Source organism: Haliaeetus albicilla, chromosome W (genome assembly GCF_947461875.1).
Source record: "Haliaeetus albicilla chromosome W, bHalAlb1.1, whole genome shotgun sequence".
In the NCBI taxonomy this organism is placed as follows: Eukaryota; Metazoa; Chordata; class Aves; order Accipitriformes; family Accipitridae; genus Haliaeetus; species Haliaeetus albicilla.
The window spans coordinates 44,001,474-44,014,713 of NC_091515.1; the positions used below are offsets into that span (position 1 = coordinate 44,001,474).

The window sequence follows — 13,240 nt, forward strand, 5'->3', positions numbered from 1 at the left end:
CCCTAGCTGGTGAGATCCCTACCCTGTTGGGTGTGTTATTACACTTGGCTCATGGCTCTCTAGCCCTTAGGGAGCAGCCAGTCCTGACAAGGGTATGTTTTTGGCGTTTCTTCAAGATGATACCTTCTACAGCTTTGATCAACCTGCTCCCTCAGCAAAGGAGGGTTTGAGTACACCCTCACTAGCAAGACTTGTTTCCTAAGAATTTTTTTAATTATTAAAATACTAAAGAATATTAACCTTCTTTCTCACCCTTTGCTTAAAGGAGCCTACAACTTTTTATGAAAGGTTGAGCATAACTGTTCTGAGCTGAACCTAGCACAAGTAATGTGCTTGGTCTGGTGTGATGGTCTTCCTCCCAATAGGATTTTGTGCTGAAAAAATGCTGGGTGTCCTCTAGATAAAATTATTAATCAGGAGCTTTAGTCATCACTAAATAGTGTAATAGCTTGCAAAAGTTCCCACTGCAGAACAGTTGTACTTCTACATCACTGCTTCAGAGTCTCCCTCTAGATGTAAGCAGATACTGGCTGCAAAAGTGTCTGTGATGCTGCTGTCCTCACAGGATCCTTCTCTGCATGTGTGTAGGGAGGAATTTAGACATATAACGTATTCTGAGGGCAACAAATGACAATGGATTATGAATTTCACAGCTGCTGCATCTCAAGTTCTCAATCAAATGCATTGTTTAAAAACAGAAGGCAAATTTTTAAGCTGACAAACTTGGCCATCTACAGCAAAGTTGATTTCTTATGTTTTCTCTTCCACACACATGCCTCGCTCTTTTTGGATTCCTACAGCACAGAGAACAAATTATATATTATGACACATCTCTCCTGCTATAGTCCTTTCAGACAATGCCATCAAAGACAGCTATTCAAGACCATGGCTAGTAATATGTTTACATAAGAGTAACCGGTCTACCAAACAATTTATTAAAACACAAGTGTCTTCAGCACTCCAGCTGTGTAAAGATAAACGAGACTGACTGATATAGCATTAGCAAAAGTCAACATATAGTCCTTTCCATTTCTCTTACAGGAAAGAAGATAGGTGCAAGAACACTTACCAAAAAAGCTATGATGGGTCTCCCTCTCTCACTGGTGATATTACTATTATTTTAATAATGACCATAATAATTAGCTTATATAAAAAATATGCCCTAAAGGAACAGCACTGTTACTATAAAAGAGCCCTTTACAATTAGTTTTAGATAAAAAAAACCAATATTCTTTTAAAGGCTAGCATAAATAGTAGGTGACCACTTTCAAGATGACTTTTAAAGTGGTCCACATTGCCTGTTAGCCAAATTAATTTATACAACCAATTAAGTCTGAGTGACATGCAGTGGTCATCTGCAGACATAATTGGCAGAGAACAGAAAATACGTTCTAACTTTATGCAAATTTTCCCAATATACAACTGCTGCAGTCTCTGCTGGTTCAAATTGGCTCACAAAATGTTGATGGGGTAACACAACCCTGTAAGACTCAACTACTGTCCATTTGTATGTTGATCAAGTACTCTGTGTCCTTGTAGTTGGCAAAAAAAAAAAAATCAGCATAAGGCAGGAGGCTTGGGAGCAGTACTGTGTACTTTGTTTAATTTGGATAAAAAAAAAAAACAAACCCAAAACACAATTGTGTGTTCACAGTTGAACAAGATTAATTTCCACTGACAGGTGATTGCATAACACATGCAACCTGCTTACTGAACACACAACCAGAATTTGTTCAGTCAATAATCTACTGCAAGCTATCAACAAAAAAAACAGGACAATGTAAACAAGTAGATCAAATCAGACATAAGAGCACAAAACCATAGTATTTATTTTTGGATATATTTTGTGATACTAAACATACTGACATCTTCACATGAGATCTCACTAATGCTCAGAAAGTAAGTCTTCCAAACAAAAAAAAAAATCCAACAGTGACAGCTTTGTGACAATTATCAGGCTTAGAGATGCAGTATTTATTTTGCAGTATGGGTTATTTACATGGTGATATCTTTCTGAAATAATGCTTCATAGAGTTGACACCTGCAATGGATTCAGGGGCAACAAGAGCAGCTTCTATTGATACATTAATAGTAAAAGGCTGAGCAAGGAAAATGAGCATCTGTTGATGAATGGGGTAGGTAATTTAGTGATAGCAGACACAGACAAGGCTGAGGTACTCACTGCCGCCTTTGTCTTGGTCTTCATCAACAAGGTCTTCCAGGACTCTGTACATAGAGACAGAGTTCAAAGAGAAGAACTCTACCAGTAGTGGATGAGAGTCAAATCAGGAACTTCTTGAGAAATCGCAACCCATACAAGTCCATGGGACCAGATTGGATGCATCCAAGGGTGCCGAGAGAGCTGGCTGATATCACTGGGAGGCTGCTCTCTATTATCTTGGAAAGGTTGTGGAGATCAGGGGAGGTCCTTGATGACTGAAAAAGGACAAATGTTGCATCCATCTTCAAAAAAGGCCAAAAAGATGATCCAGGGAATTACAGGCCAGTCAGTCTAACCTTAGTCCCTGGGAAAATCATGAACTGACTCTTCTTAGAACATGTTTCTGGGCACATGAAGGAGAAAAAGGTGACTGTTCTGCACTGGGGGGACGGGGTGCAGAGAAAAGTGAGCGAGCAAGACAGTGCAGGGTTCTTTCTGGATCTCAACAAGAAAGGCCCAACAACAAATGGCTTAGTAAAATAGCTATTTTAATAAGACAGAATAAGAAGAGGAATATAGATAGCGAGTAAATCTTACATCCCTTCAGATACTGGGAACCCTGCATTTGTGCAGCATCAGACAGACCCCAGATAGATTTTTCCCATGGCATGCTGTGCAGATTCTGTCTGTGGAGTGAGGTTCCTCCTTTTTGGTCATTTGAGCTATTATATAATTTCCTTACAAGAAAACAACTCTATTCACAAAGGATGTTCACATGAGAACTTCTTGCTGCACTGTTAGATAAAGGCAAGACCACACAGTTGGCATAATTGCTGGTACCAAGTGGGCGCTCTGTTACAATGAGCTGGCTGAGTTTATCCTGCAGCCAAGGAAGTTGTGCAGCACAGCACAGGCCTGGCCTCCTCAGGTTAACTGTTATGTGGATCACTAATTCCTTGATGTACAATGGTCTCCTGGTCAGGATCACTACAGTGATTAAGAACAGTCAGCATGGATTTACCAAGAGTAAATCACACCTGATCAACCTGATTGTCTTCTATGATAAAATGGCTGGATTTGTGGATGAGGGGAGAGCACTGGATGTCATTTAGCTCAACTCCAGCAAGGCTTTCAATACTGTCTCCCACAATATTCTTGTATCCAAGTTGGGAAATTACACTCTGGATGGGTAGACAACTAGAGGAGTAAAAAACTGGTTGGATGGTTGGGCTCAGAGGGTAGTGGTTAATGGGTCTTACTTTACCTGGAGGCTGGTTACAAGTCAGGTACTGCAAGGGTGTATCCTGGGAACTTTCCTGTTTAACATCTTCTTCAATGACCTGGAGGAGGTGAGTGCACTCTCATCAAGTTTATAAATGACACCAAATTAGGGCATCAGTTGATATGCTAGGGCAGGGCTGCCATTCAGAGAGGCCAAGACAAGCTGGAGGAATGGGCCAAAAGGAAGAACCTTATAAAAACTCAACAAGGACAAATGCCAAACTCTGACCCCATGAAGGAAAAAAATCCCTTGCAACTATACAGGCTGGGGACAGACTGGCTGGGAAGCAGCTCTTTTGTAAAGGGCTGGGGACTGTGGTAGAAAGCAAGCTGAACATGAGCCAGCAGTATGCCAAGGCAGCTAACAGCATCCTGGGCTGTATAAACAGGAACACAGCCAACAGATCCAGGGAAGTGGTCATCTCCCTTTACTTGGCACTCATTAGACCACATCTAGAATATTGCATCCAGTTTTGGGCCCCCAATATAGGAAAGAGATCAACAAAATGGAGCAAATTCAGTGGAAGGCCACTGGGGCAGGTTGACCCTGGCCAGCAGCCAAACATCCTGCAAGCACTTGTTCAGCAATAGCCAAAACATTGGCATGTTATCAATACTGTTTCAGCCACAAATGCAAAGCACACCACCATATGGGCTGCTATGAAGAAAGTTAACTCCATCCCAGCCAGACCCAGTACAGCCACCAAGACGTGCAGGGAGCTAGAGCAAATGCCCCATAAGGAGAGGCTGAGAGAAATGGGCTTGTTCAGCTTGGAGACAAAAAGGCTTTGGGGGACCTAGTAGCAGCCTTCCAATACATACAAGGAGATCAACAAGAAGATGGAGCCAGGCTCTTCACAGTGGTGCATAGTGGGAGGATGAGAAACAACAGGCATAAAGCTGAAACAAGAGACGTTCAGACTGGATATGAGGAAAAACTTTTTCACTATGAGGACAGTCAAGCAGTGGAACAGGGGCCAAGAGAGGTTGTGGGAGTTCTGTTCTTGGAGTTTTTTCAAGCCCTGACTGCACAAAGCCTGAGCAACCTGGTCTGACCTCATAGCTGACCCTGTTTTGAGCAGGATATTGGACTAGAGACCTCCTGAGGTCCCTTCCAACCCAAATGTTCTGTGAATCTATGATAGTGAAAGACCAAGAAAGCAAGAGCAGTCAGACACAAGTTCCTGGGTTTTCAGTATGCCCCTCCAGGAACACTAGAATCAATGAATGATGAAAATTAAAAATTGCTACTTGCAAAAAAAAATTTTTTTTTTTTTTAAAACTAAGTCCTCCCTTACAACCTCTGGCTAGTCAAAAAGTACAGTTAAACATGGTAGGGTTTCAGGTGCAATGTAGCATATGAAAGCAGATAGAAAATACAGATAAAATTAATTTTAAGGGAAACACTAGAAAGGCAAGGAAGATGGAAAAAATAGGCAGGATGTCACTAATAAGGCAACACACAAGCAAGATAATTAAGTAGAAAATACTGTATCTTATTGTTGAGGCTCAATGTCATTAGACGCTGATATCAACATGATTATCAAACAAAATGTGCTCTTTCCTACTGCTTTCTATAAGTATGACAAATTTCTTTAATGCTTTAAAAATAAAGATCCAGAAATGTGACCACTAAATAAAACCTATAGTGATATTTTAACATACTAAAGGATTTAATCATGCCATTCACCATAGTTCCACATTCTTATTTACCTTGGATGCTCAAGCTGCAAATAAAGTATTGACAGACATTAGGCAGTTTTTCCAAGATGGAGAAGTGTGGTTAGAGGAGATGAAGCTGTATTTCTTTATTAGCGAACTACTGTTTCATATAAAGACACATGTAGGGAGAGTTCCATATTTCCTTTGGTTCGACAATGCACATTTTGGTTTGGTGCTTCAATACTTTGGATTGTTGATCCAGTTAAAATTAGTTACAGCACTGTGAATTAGGATTTTCTTTTCAGTTTACCTAAATATAAATCCAAGATCATTCAGAAGGCTAACCTGTCTATCGTATAGCAAAAGTTCCTCAAAATTGGTCAATAATATCACACAGGATATATTTGCTATACAGAACAAAGAGGGGAAGTTCGCAAGTACATTTTTATATTAAAATCAGCAACTGCTATGTGACTTAGATATAGAAAATGTTAAATATCTGTCTGTTCTAGGTAGAACTGACATGCTGAAGCACTGACCCAGCTCCCACATAGAAGAGTAACATTTATCAGTATAAGTACTCCAAAATTTATTTAGAAACCTAATATATTGAAAGGCAGTAGTTAGTTCATGGGCATCTGTAACAAAAACAAAACAAAAAGCCCCTGCAAACATTATTAGTTACAGTGGTTTCTAAGAAGAGGAAATTAAAACACAGTCTATATGATTCATATGAAGAATAAAGATCGATGAACTTCTGCTTTACAAAGTGTATAATGCTATATTTTTAATAAAATTAATGCTAGATTTTTACTTACTTGAAAAAGTACATTTATGATACTACTCTAAACTGAAGGATTGGTGTTGATAGCTACATTTTATACAGAGACATCCATAAATATGGCAAGTGAGGCTCATTCCTGACATTGATCTGAGGAACAATCTATAGTTAGGAAGGACAGTAAGTATATGGAGGAAGAAATTAAAGCCTGAAGATAAAATGAGGAAACGATAGTATGCTTACACAATAATGTGAATCAGATTGACTATCTACATCTGGAGTAAGAAACTACCTTACCCGGTAAAAAGAGCCACCACAAATCATCTCTCATTTTAAAAAAGCAAAGTAGATATAGACAAGCTCATTTCAGGCTTCCATGTCTATGAAATTTAAACATATGAAATACAAGTTGGTTAAAATATTGCTAAGAATAGCACAAACAAGAAACAGTATTTCACTTATTACTCAATACAAGTTTTTACGGAAAAAAATGGTGAAACAACCAGATCTTGCTGTATTCAAAGTATTTATATACACATCTAACAGTCCAGAAGTTACTTGTTGTGGACTTATTTTAAGTACTTTCATAACACACTGTCCCTTACTGCAAAACAGCCAAAACTGCATTCAGAACCCTAAAACTATTTTCATAATTAACATTTTAAAGCATTTTATGGCAGACAGGTGCATCCAAGGTTGGTTTTCTTTTAAGAATATGCAAACTGTATTAGTTACTGTAAAGATCTCTTTGCATTACTGTTCATACACAACTTGCCAACTTATGTTATGGGTCATTTATTTAAATGTTTTCAGAATTTTAGAAAATCCCTCTCCTCAAAAAAAAAATTATCTGCCCTTCAGTTTTTCATTCTTGAAACATGCTACTCCAACATAATTAGGAGTTAACTACATTCTCACTAAACCCCCACCTGTCTGCCCTATGGTGGAACTACTTGGTTTTAGGGATTACATTCCTGTGAGCCCAAGACCTGCATGTATTTAACAATAACGCTTAACCTGTCTAAAGTGCCTCCTTCTGAAGATTTCAAAGCAGTTCACTAACAGTTTTTTAAGTCTCACAACACCCCTGTGAGGTAAATATGGCATTATCACCAATTTACAGAACCAAGACTTTTGTGAATGCAGCACAATCACATGCAAGCATTCAGTTATCTACAAGGGCAGCTTCTTAACCTTCAGCCTTGAACAAAAGAACATTAGTGTTCCTGAAATACTCCAGTCTTAAAAGTTTGTATTAGCATTCCCATGGGGCTAGGGAGTGGGGGAGATTAAAGCAAAGTGCTAGGTAGATTGCCACTCTGCCACCTCAGACAAGTTGTTTTGGAGTGTTTATATAGATGGCTGGACTGGCTGAACCGTTTGCCACACTTTAAACAAGCATAAGGCTTTTCTCCTGTATGCACACGAATGTGCTTCTTACAGTCTGTTAGGGTCAAAAAAGTCTTGCAGCAGATCTTACAGGCATATTTACGAGCACCTTCAACAACCAAGACATTATGTTCAGATAAGGCCTTCTTACATTTTGAAAGAACATCTGCAGATGCCCTTGTCAACTGTGGTGGACCAGGTTGTGAAGGATGTCCATTTTCAAAAGAAGTGGTCCCATTGATTAACAGCTGGGAACTGGAAGCATTATCTTGTAGCTGGGAGCTCCTGACAGAGGTCACAACAGGCATTTTGGGGGCTATGCGACGATAGCCAGGAAAGCTACTAGCTCCACCTCTTACAGATCCCATCACTGTCCTTGATGAAGAGTGCAGGCCCAAGCCTGACCTTGGAAAATCCATACCAAATTGTTCTGTAGCCCTGTATCCAGAAGTCTGTACACATGGAAGAGCCATTGCATCCTGCATTGGTCTAACAAAATGAGAGTCTGCAGACTCACTGAATGGATTCTCTACATGACAAACTGTAACAGAGGAATGACTACTAGCAGGCCCAGACTCTGGACTCAGTAGGTAAGAGGCATCACCATCCATTCTGCAGTCCCTTGTTGTATTCAGAATGTTATCATTGCTATTTTGACTTGCACCAAAGTTACCACCTCTGCTTTTATTCAGAAAATTTGAGATACTGAAAGTGGACTTGTGTTCCAGGTTATTTGACACTTCCATAATATGGATGTCTCCCACCCTATCAGTACTAGACTGTGGGTCAGAAAAGCTACGATCACTGCTTTCAGGACTCAGTTCTATCTTCTCTGCACTCACCACTCCTCCTTCCACTTCAACAGACTCACTGCCTTCTGCTTGAGAAGTGACATCGCTCACTTCATCTTGAGGCTCTGGGGAACTCAAAGGCTCAGATTTAACCACCACCCCCGTGTGTTCTTTTTCATTTAGACTGGCCTCCGGATTTTTGCACGGGAAGTTGTTTTTTTCAGAAGTAGCTTCCTGACCAAAACTGGTTTCCACTTGTATAACCTGAGATGAGATGGATATTTGTGAAATGTTTCCTCCACTGTTGTCTGACTGGCTGGGCACTTGAGCATCTTCTTGAGCACCAAAAGACTGATCAAACATAATAGTATTATCCACTTGTTTATCAGTAACAGCATCAGCCTTAGAATTGTCCACATTCTTCAGTGAATCTGGTGAATAAAAGTCTTCTTGTGAATGAACTACTGACTGCCCACTCTCTGGAGTAACATCTGAAATGGACTCATCTACGGTAGGTCTGATTCGCTGTCTGGCCCGATCATCAGAAGACTGTTTACGCTTGTGGAGACGCCGGATAGGAAAGGTAGTACGTTGTTCTATGTTACTTCTGATCGATGAGCTCATGGTATTTAGTTGTTCTTCTGTGCTCTGAGTGGAATTTAACGCAGAGCTCACAATGCTCAGCCCAAGCTGCTGAAGCATGAAAGATCTTTGGATGCGTGCATTTTGCTCCTGAACTCTACCACTAGGTGGAGACATTGGTAGCGTCCTGGTAGTAAGGTAGTGTTTACAGGCTTTGACAACAGAGTTCAAATGTAGGTGAGAAGCAGCCAGCAAGACATCCATTACATTGCTCTCCCCAAGCATTAGTGTAGAAGTGTACATCATATCAATCAGGGCAGCAAAAGCTTCTGCTGTCACCACTTCACTGTCCAGCTGAATCATGTTCATAGTTTGATCACCCTCTGCTACAGTAAAGAGAGCACGGAAGTGTGTGCTACACGCTGCCAGAACAGAGCGATGGGCTTTGAAATGTCTGTTTCCCACCACAATAACACAGTCACAAAGTTGGTCATGAAGCCTCTGGTAGTTTAGCTGCTGAAAGACTTGCTCGAAGTGTCCTGGAAAATCCATGATTCTATAAAATAAAGCAGAAGCAATAATGCTAAAAATGGATGAAGTTTGACTTAGATTACAGTGAGATCAGTTTTGAAAAAAAAAAGTTGATGGCTAAGAGACAGATGACCAAAAACTTACCTTAATTTCCCTGAGGACTATTAACTACTCAGACACTACCTCTGCCTTGGGAAGTCACTAACACTGAAATTACTGGAGGATTCGTTCCACATATTTGTTGTTATGGTTTTTAGTTTTACAATTCGCCTTGATATCTCCTGAAAGAGTTTTAGGACACATTTTTTTTTTCAAATGTCAGAATGATTTATTCTCAAGAATAAGAGGATCAGCATTTTTTCTCTTAATATTTTGATTATAAACTTGAAAGAACCATTAATAGAGGGTGTGCTTAGTAAATGTCTGAATTATTAACTTACATCACCATTTACTACTGGTGAGCAAGCAACCCTACTATATAGGAAGAAATAAAGTATGATTTTCTGAAACTAATAATTTTTATTTATATAGATTATAAATAAAAGCTGCACAGAGTAAATTGAAGTGGTTTGATTTCCTAGGAGAAGATGGAATTTCATCACCTGTTCATCCATCTCCCTTCAGTTATTAACTTCCGAGTCTCTTGGCCAATTCCAACCAAATTTAACAGAGGGTTAAGTAGATACTGAATTCCTAGAAGGTTTGTTGAAGTTGGTAGCTGGGTACAGAAGGAGCCAATTTTATAACTACCTTCGTGGAGTCTTAACTCAAACCCTTATCCTCTTACAAAAGGCGGGGGGGGGGGGGGAATAGTCAGTTTGCATACATGTAGCTAAGAACTAGCCACTCTGCATGTTTCCACCTGCCCAACAAGACAGTGTCCCACTTAAAAAAGCACACATGCAAGTGTACTTGCAGTGAAAACACAGCAGGATCAAAACCTTTTGTTACTTGTTAAACAAAATCATCACTATCAAGTTATGTGAAATATAGTAGTTCTGAATTGTGATTCAACACTTTATTACTGTGCCTAGTAATAAAGCGTTAAAAATAGTTTACATGACAGTGTAATTTCAAAAAAACCCACCAAACACCACCTAAATAAGCCTCCAAATTCTTCCCTCTCCCAAAAGCTTGCTTAAAGTTCACTGTAACTTATCTCTTTCATTGTTTTTATAATGTAAAAACAATCTAGTATGCTTCAAATATTCCATTAAGTAGAATAAAAGAAAAAATAGCATACTAATATATTTAGCCTAAAAATAATCAGATTTGTTTTTCTCTTTACCAGATAAATTTAACACAATCTACTATTTGCACTTTAACATCCCCTCCCCAACAGTAACAATTTATATTTAGGTGTATGTGACATTGTATTGGGTTTACATGGCAAGGTTTTGGTAGCAGAGGGGGGATGCAGGGGTGGTTTCTGTTAGCTAATGGCTAACAACACATTGAACATGTCACAGGATGCTCTACTGTGAGCTGAATAATGCAATGTGGTTCCTGTTAATTCCTGTTCAAACTAAAACATCTCTTCAGTAAACCATCCAATCCTGATGTAAAAATTTCTACTTGTGAAGAAGCCAACACGGTCTTTGATAAATTGTTCCTCATATTAAAAACTTTGAGCTTTAACTCTAGTCTGAATTGATCTAGCTTCATCTTCAGGAGTATACAAGGAGCCAATTGCTATCTGTTATACCACAAAAAACTTCTGTCAAATATCTGCCTTCTGCATAGGAACTTTTAAAACAGAGTGATTATTTTCATGTGTGTGCAGCCATGAACTACAAACATAATTTGCATACAGAACTCCAGATAGACATATAACCTTGTATTGGGTTTATGTGGAAGGTTTTGGTAGTGGGGGGCTACAGGGGTGGCTTCTGTGAGAAGATGCCAGAAGCTGCCCCCATGTCAGACGGAGCCAGTTTCAGCTGGCTCCAAGATGGACCCGCTGATGGCCAAGGACGAGCCAATCGACAACAGTGGTAGCGTCTCTGTGATAACATATTTAAGAAAGGGTTAAAAATGCTGTGCAACAGCAGCCGGGGGAGAGGAGTGAGAATATGTGAGAGAAACAACTATGCAGACACCAAGGTCAGGGAAGAAGGAGGGGGAGGAGGTGCTCCAGGCGCCGGAGTAGAGATTTCCCTGCAGCCAGCCCGTGGCGAAGACCATGGTGAGGCAGGCTGTCCCCCTGCAGCCCAAGGAGGTCCACAGTGGAGCAAATATGCACCCTGCAGCCTGTGGAGGACCCCACGGTGGAGCAGGTGGATGTGCCCTGAAGGAAGCTGCAGCCCATGGATAGCCCATGAAGGAGCAGGCTCCTAGCAGGAACTGTGGCCCCATGGAGAGGAGCCCACGCAGGAGCAGATTTTCTGGCAGGACCTGTGACGCTGTGGGGGATCCACGCTGGAGCAGCCTGCTCCTGAAGGACTGCACCCCATGGAAAGGACCCATGCTGGAGCAGTTCATGAAGAACTGCAGCCTGTGGGAAGGACCCACACTGAAGAAGGTTGTGGCTGGGGAGCCAGGTATGCATGTGTCTCTAAGGGTGAGGCATCTGGAGGAATTGGCTACCGGAGGGACCAGAGGGTCCAAGCCAACTGCTGAAAAGACCGTGGGGTCTGGGGGTGGAATAAGAGACTCATTTACATGTGTGTGGGGGTGTGTGTGTTTCTGTGGGAGGCAACTGGGGAGACTGGAGGCATTCAGGGGCCAGCTACTGGGTAGATCGAGCGTCTAAGCCCAGCTACTGGGAGATCACAGCCTGTGTATGTGAGAGGAGGTCTGTACTGGCAACTGGAGTGGAGCTATGGGCCTTGGGGCTCGTATGCCCAGGTGCCAGCAACTGGGGAGGCCAGGGGATCCAGGGGCCAACTACTGGATAGACTGAGTGTCTAAATCCAGTTACTGGATGGATCCACATTGTATGTAGGTATATATTTCCCACTAATGGACCTTCGTCCTGCTCAGCCAGAGAGGGGAACAGGATGAGGCCATTGTTGCTGTTTGTCTGAGTGCTGAGTGTTTCTGTCTGTGTTGTTCTGTGTTGCTGGCCATGTGCATATATGTATTTGTATACCTACTGGGAATACATTCTCAGCCTTGCTACTGGTTGGATCTGGGGATATGGAGCTGTGGCAGACTTGCCTCTATGGTGCTGCCAGATTCAGCAATTCCCTAACAAGAGATCAGGATGTTTCCCACCTTGATTGAACTACTGAGCACTGTAGAGTGTGTACCACTTACTTTAAAAGGCCCAATGGCTTTCAGGTCACAGGTTATTCAATTAGTTAACCAGAATAGTACTGCAAACTGGCACTCCTGTACCACCAAATATGGGAAACACTGGTCCTATCTATTTAGTTTTTATCCCCATCCTAATGCCAAGCACAAGCATGACAGTTAAAGTAGAAGGTTTTATGGGTTTTGTTTATTTTTCAGGTTTGATAACTTATCACTAGGATAATGTCTAATTACTGCCTGCTGGCTCTTGAGTTGGTAATTCTTAATCAATATCAACCAACTTAAAACAGGAACAATACAATATTTTTCAAAACTTGACTACAGATGGTTCCTAACTATCTGCATTAACCTTTAAGTCTGACACTTTTCAAGATGTAGCTATGCACGTAAGTAAGAAATTCTTCAGTCTTGGTAGCTCATTATAATAGAGGAACCCTTAATACTTCTTACAGACACTGGTGAAGGCCTGTCAAGTAAGACCTATTAGTCGCACTATAGTATTTTGCACAAGTATTCAACACACTGAAGAATCATTATAATTATTTTGGTGTTAAAACAAAAAGTTGGGCCAAGTAAAAGCAGAAGTGGATGAGTGGCTTGCTAGTGCCAAAATGGTTGCTTAGTTACTGTTTACTTTGAACTAAAATATGGTACAACTGAAATAAAAATTTAGAAAAAAGAAAAAAGAAAAGCTATTTGAACTACTTAACAAAAGACACTAAAATTTGAAGTGAACTCCCCCCTCCAGTAACTCTGCCTATCCATCTGGGAGAAAATAAATACCAATATTATGTAATATTCTTTAAC

At 40.7% G+C, this 13,240-nt stretch overlaps 1 protein-coding gene and 1 long non-coding RNA gene across 3 annotated transcripts in view; one reads left to right on the forward strand and one right to left on the reverse strand.

The window, feature by feature from the left end:
• The window catches only part of LOC138683553 (uncharacterized), a 309,062-nt gene that overhangs the window by 117,814 nt on the left and 178,008 nt on the right, over positions 1-13,240 (forward strand). The gene's annotated exons all lie outside the window — the stretch shown is intronic.
• LOC104324998 (zinc finger and BTB domain-containing protein 5) overlaps positions 1,240-13,240 on the reverse strand; it is a 44,507-nt gene continuing 32,506 nt past the window's right edge. For both annotated transcript variants that reach the window (XM_069775530.1, XM_069775532.1), the window contains exon 2: positions 1,240-9,203. In XM_069775530.1, coding sequence (XP_069631631.1) covers positions 7,175-9,203 — 2,029 coding nt within the window. In that variant the 3' untranslated portion in view covers positions 1,240-7,174. The remainder of the gene's footprint in view (positions 9,204-13,240) is intronic.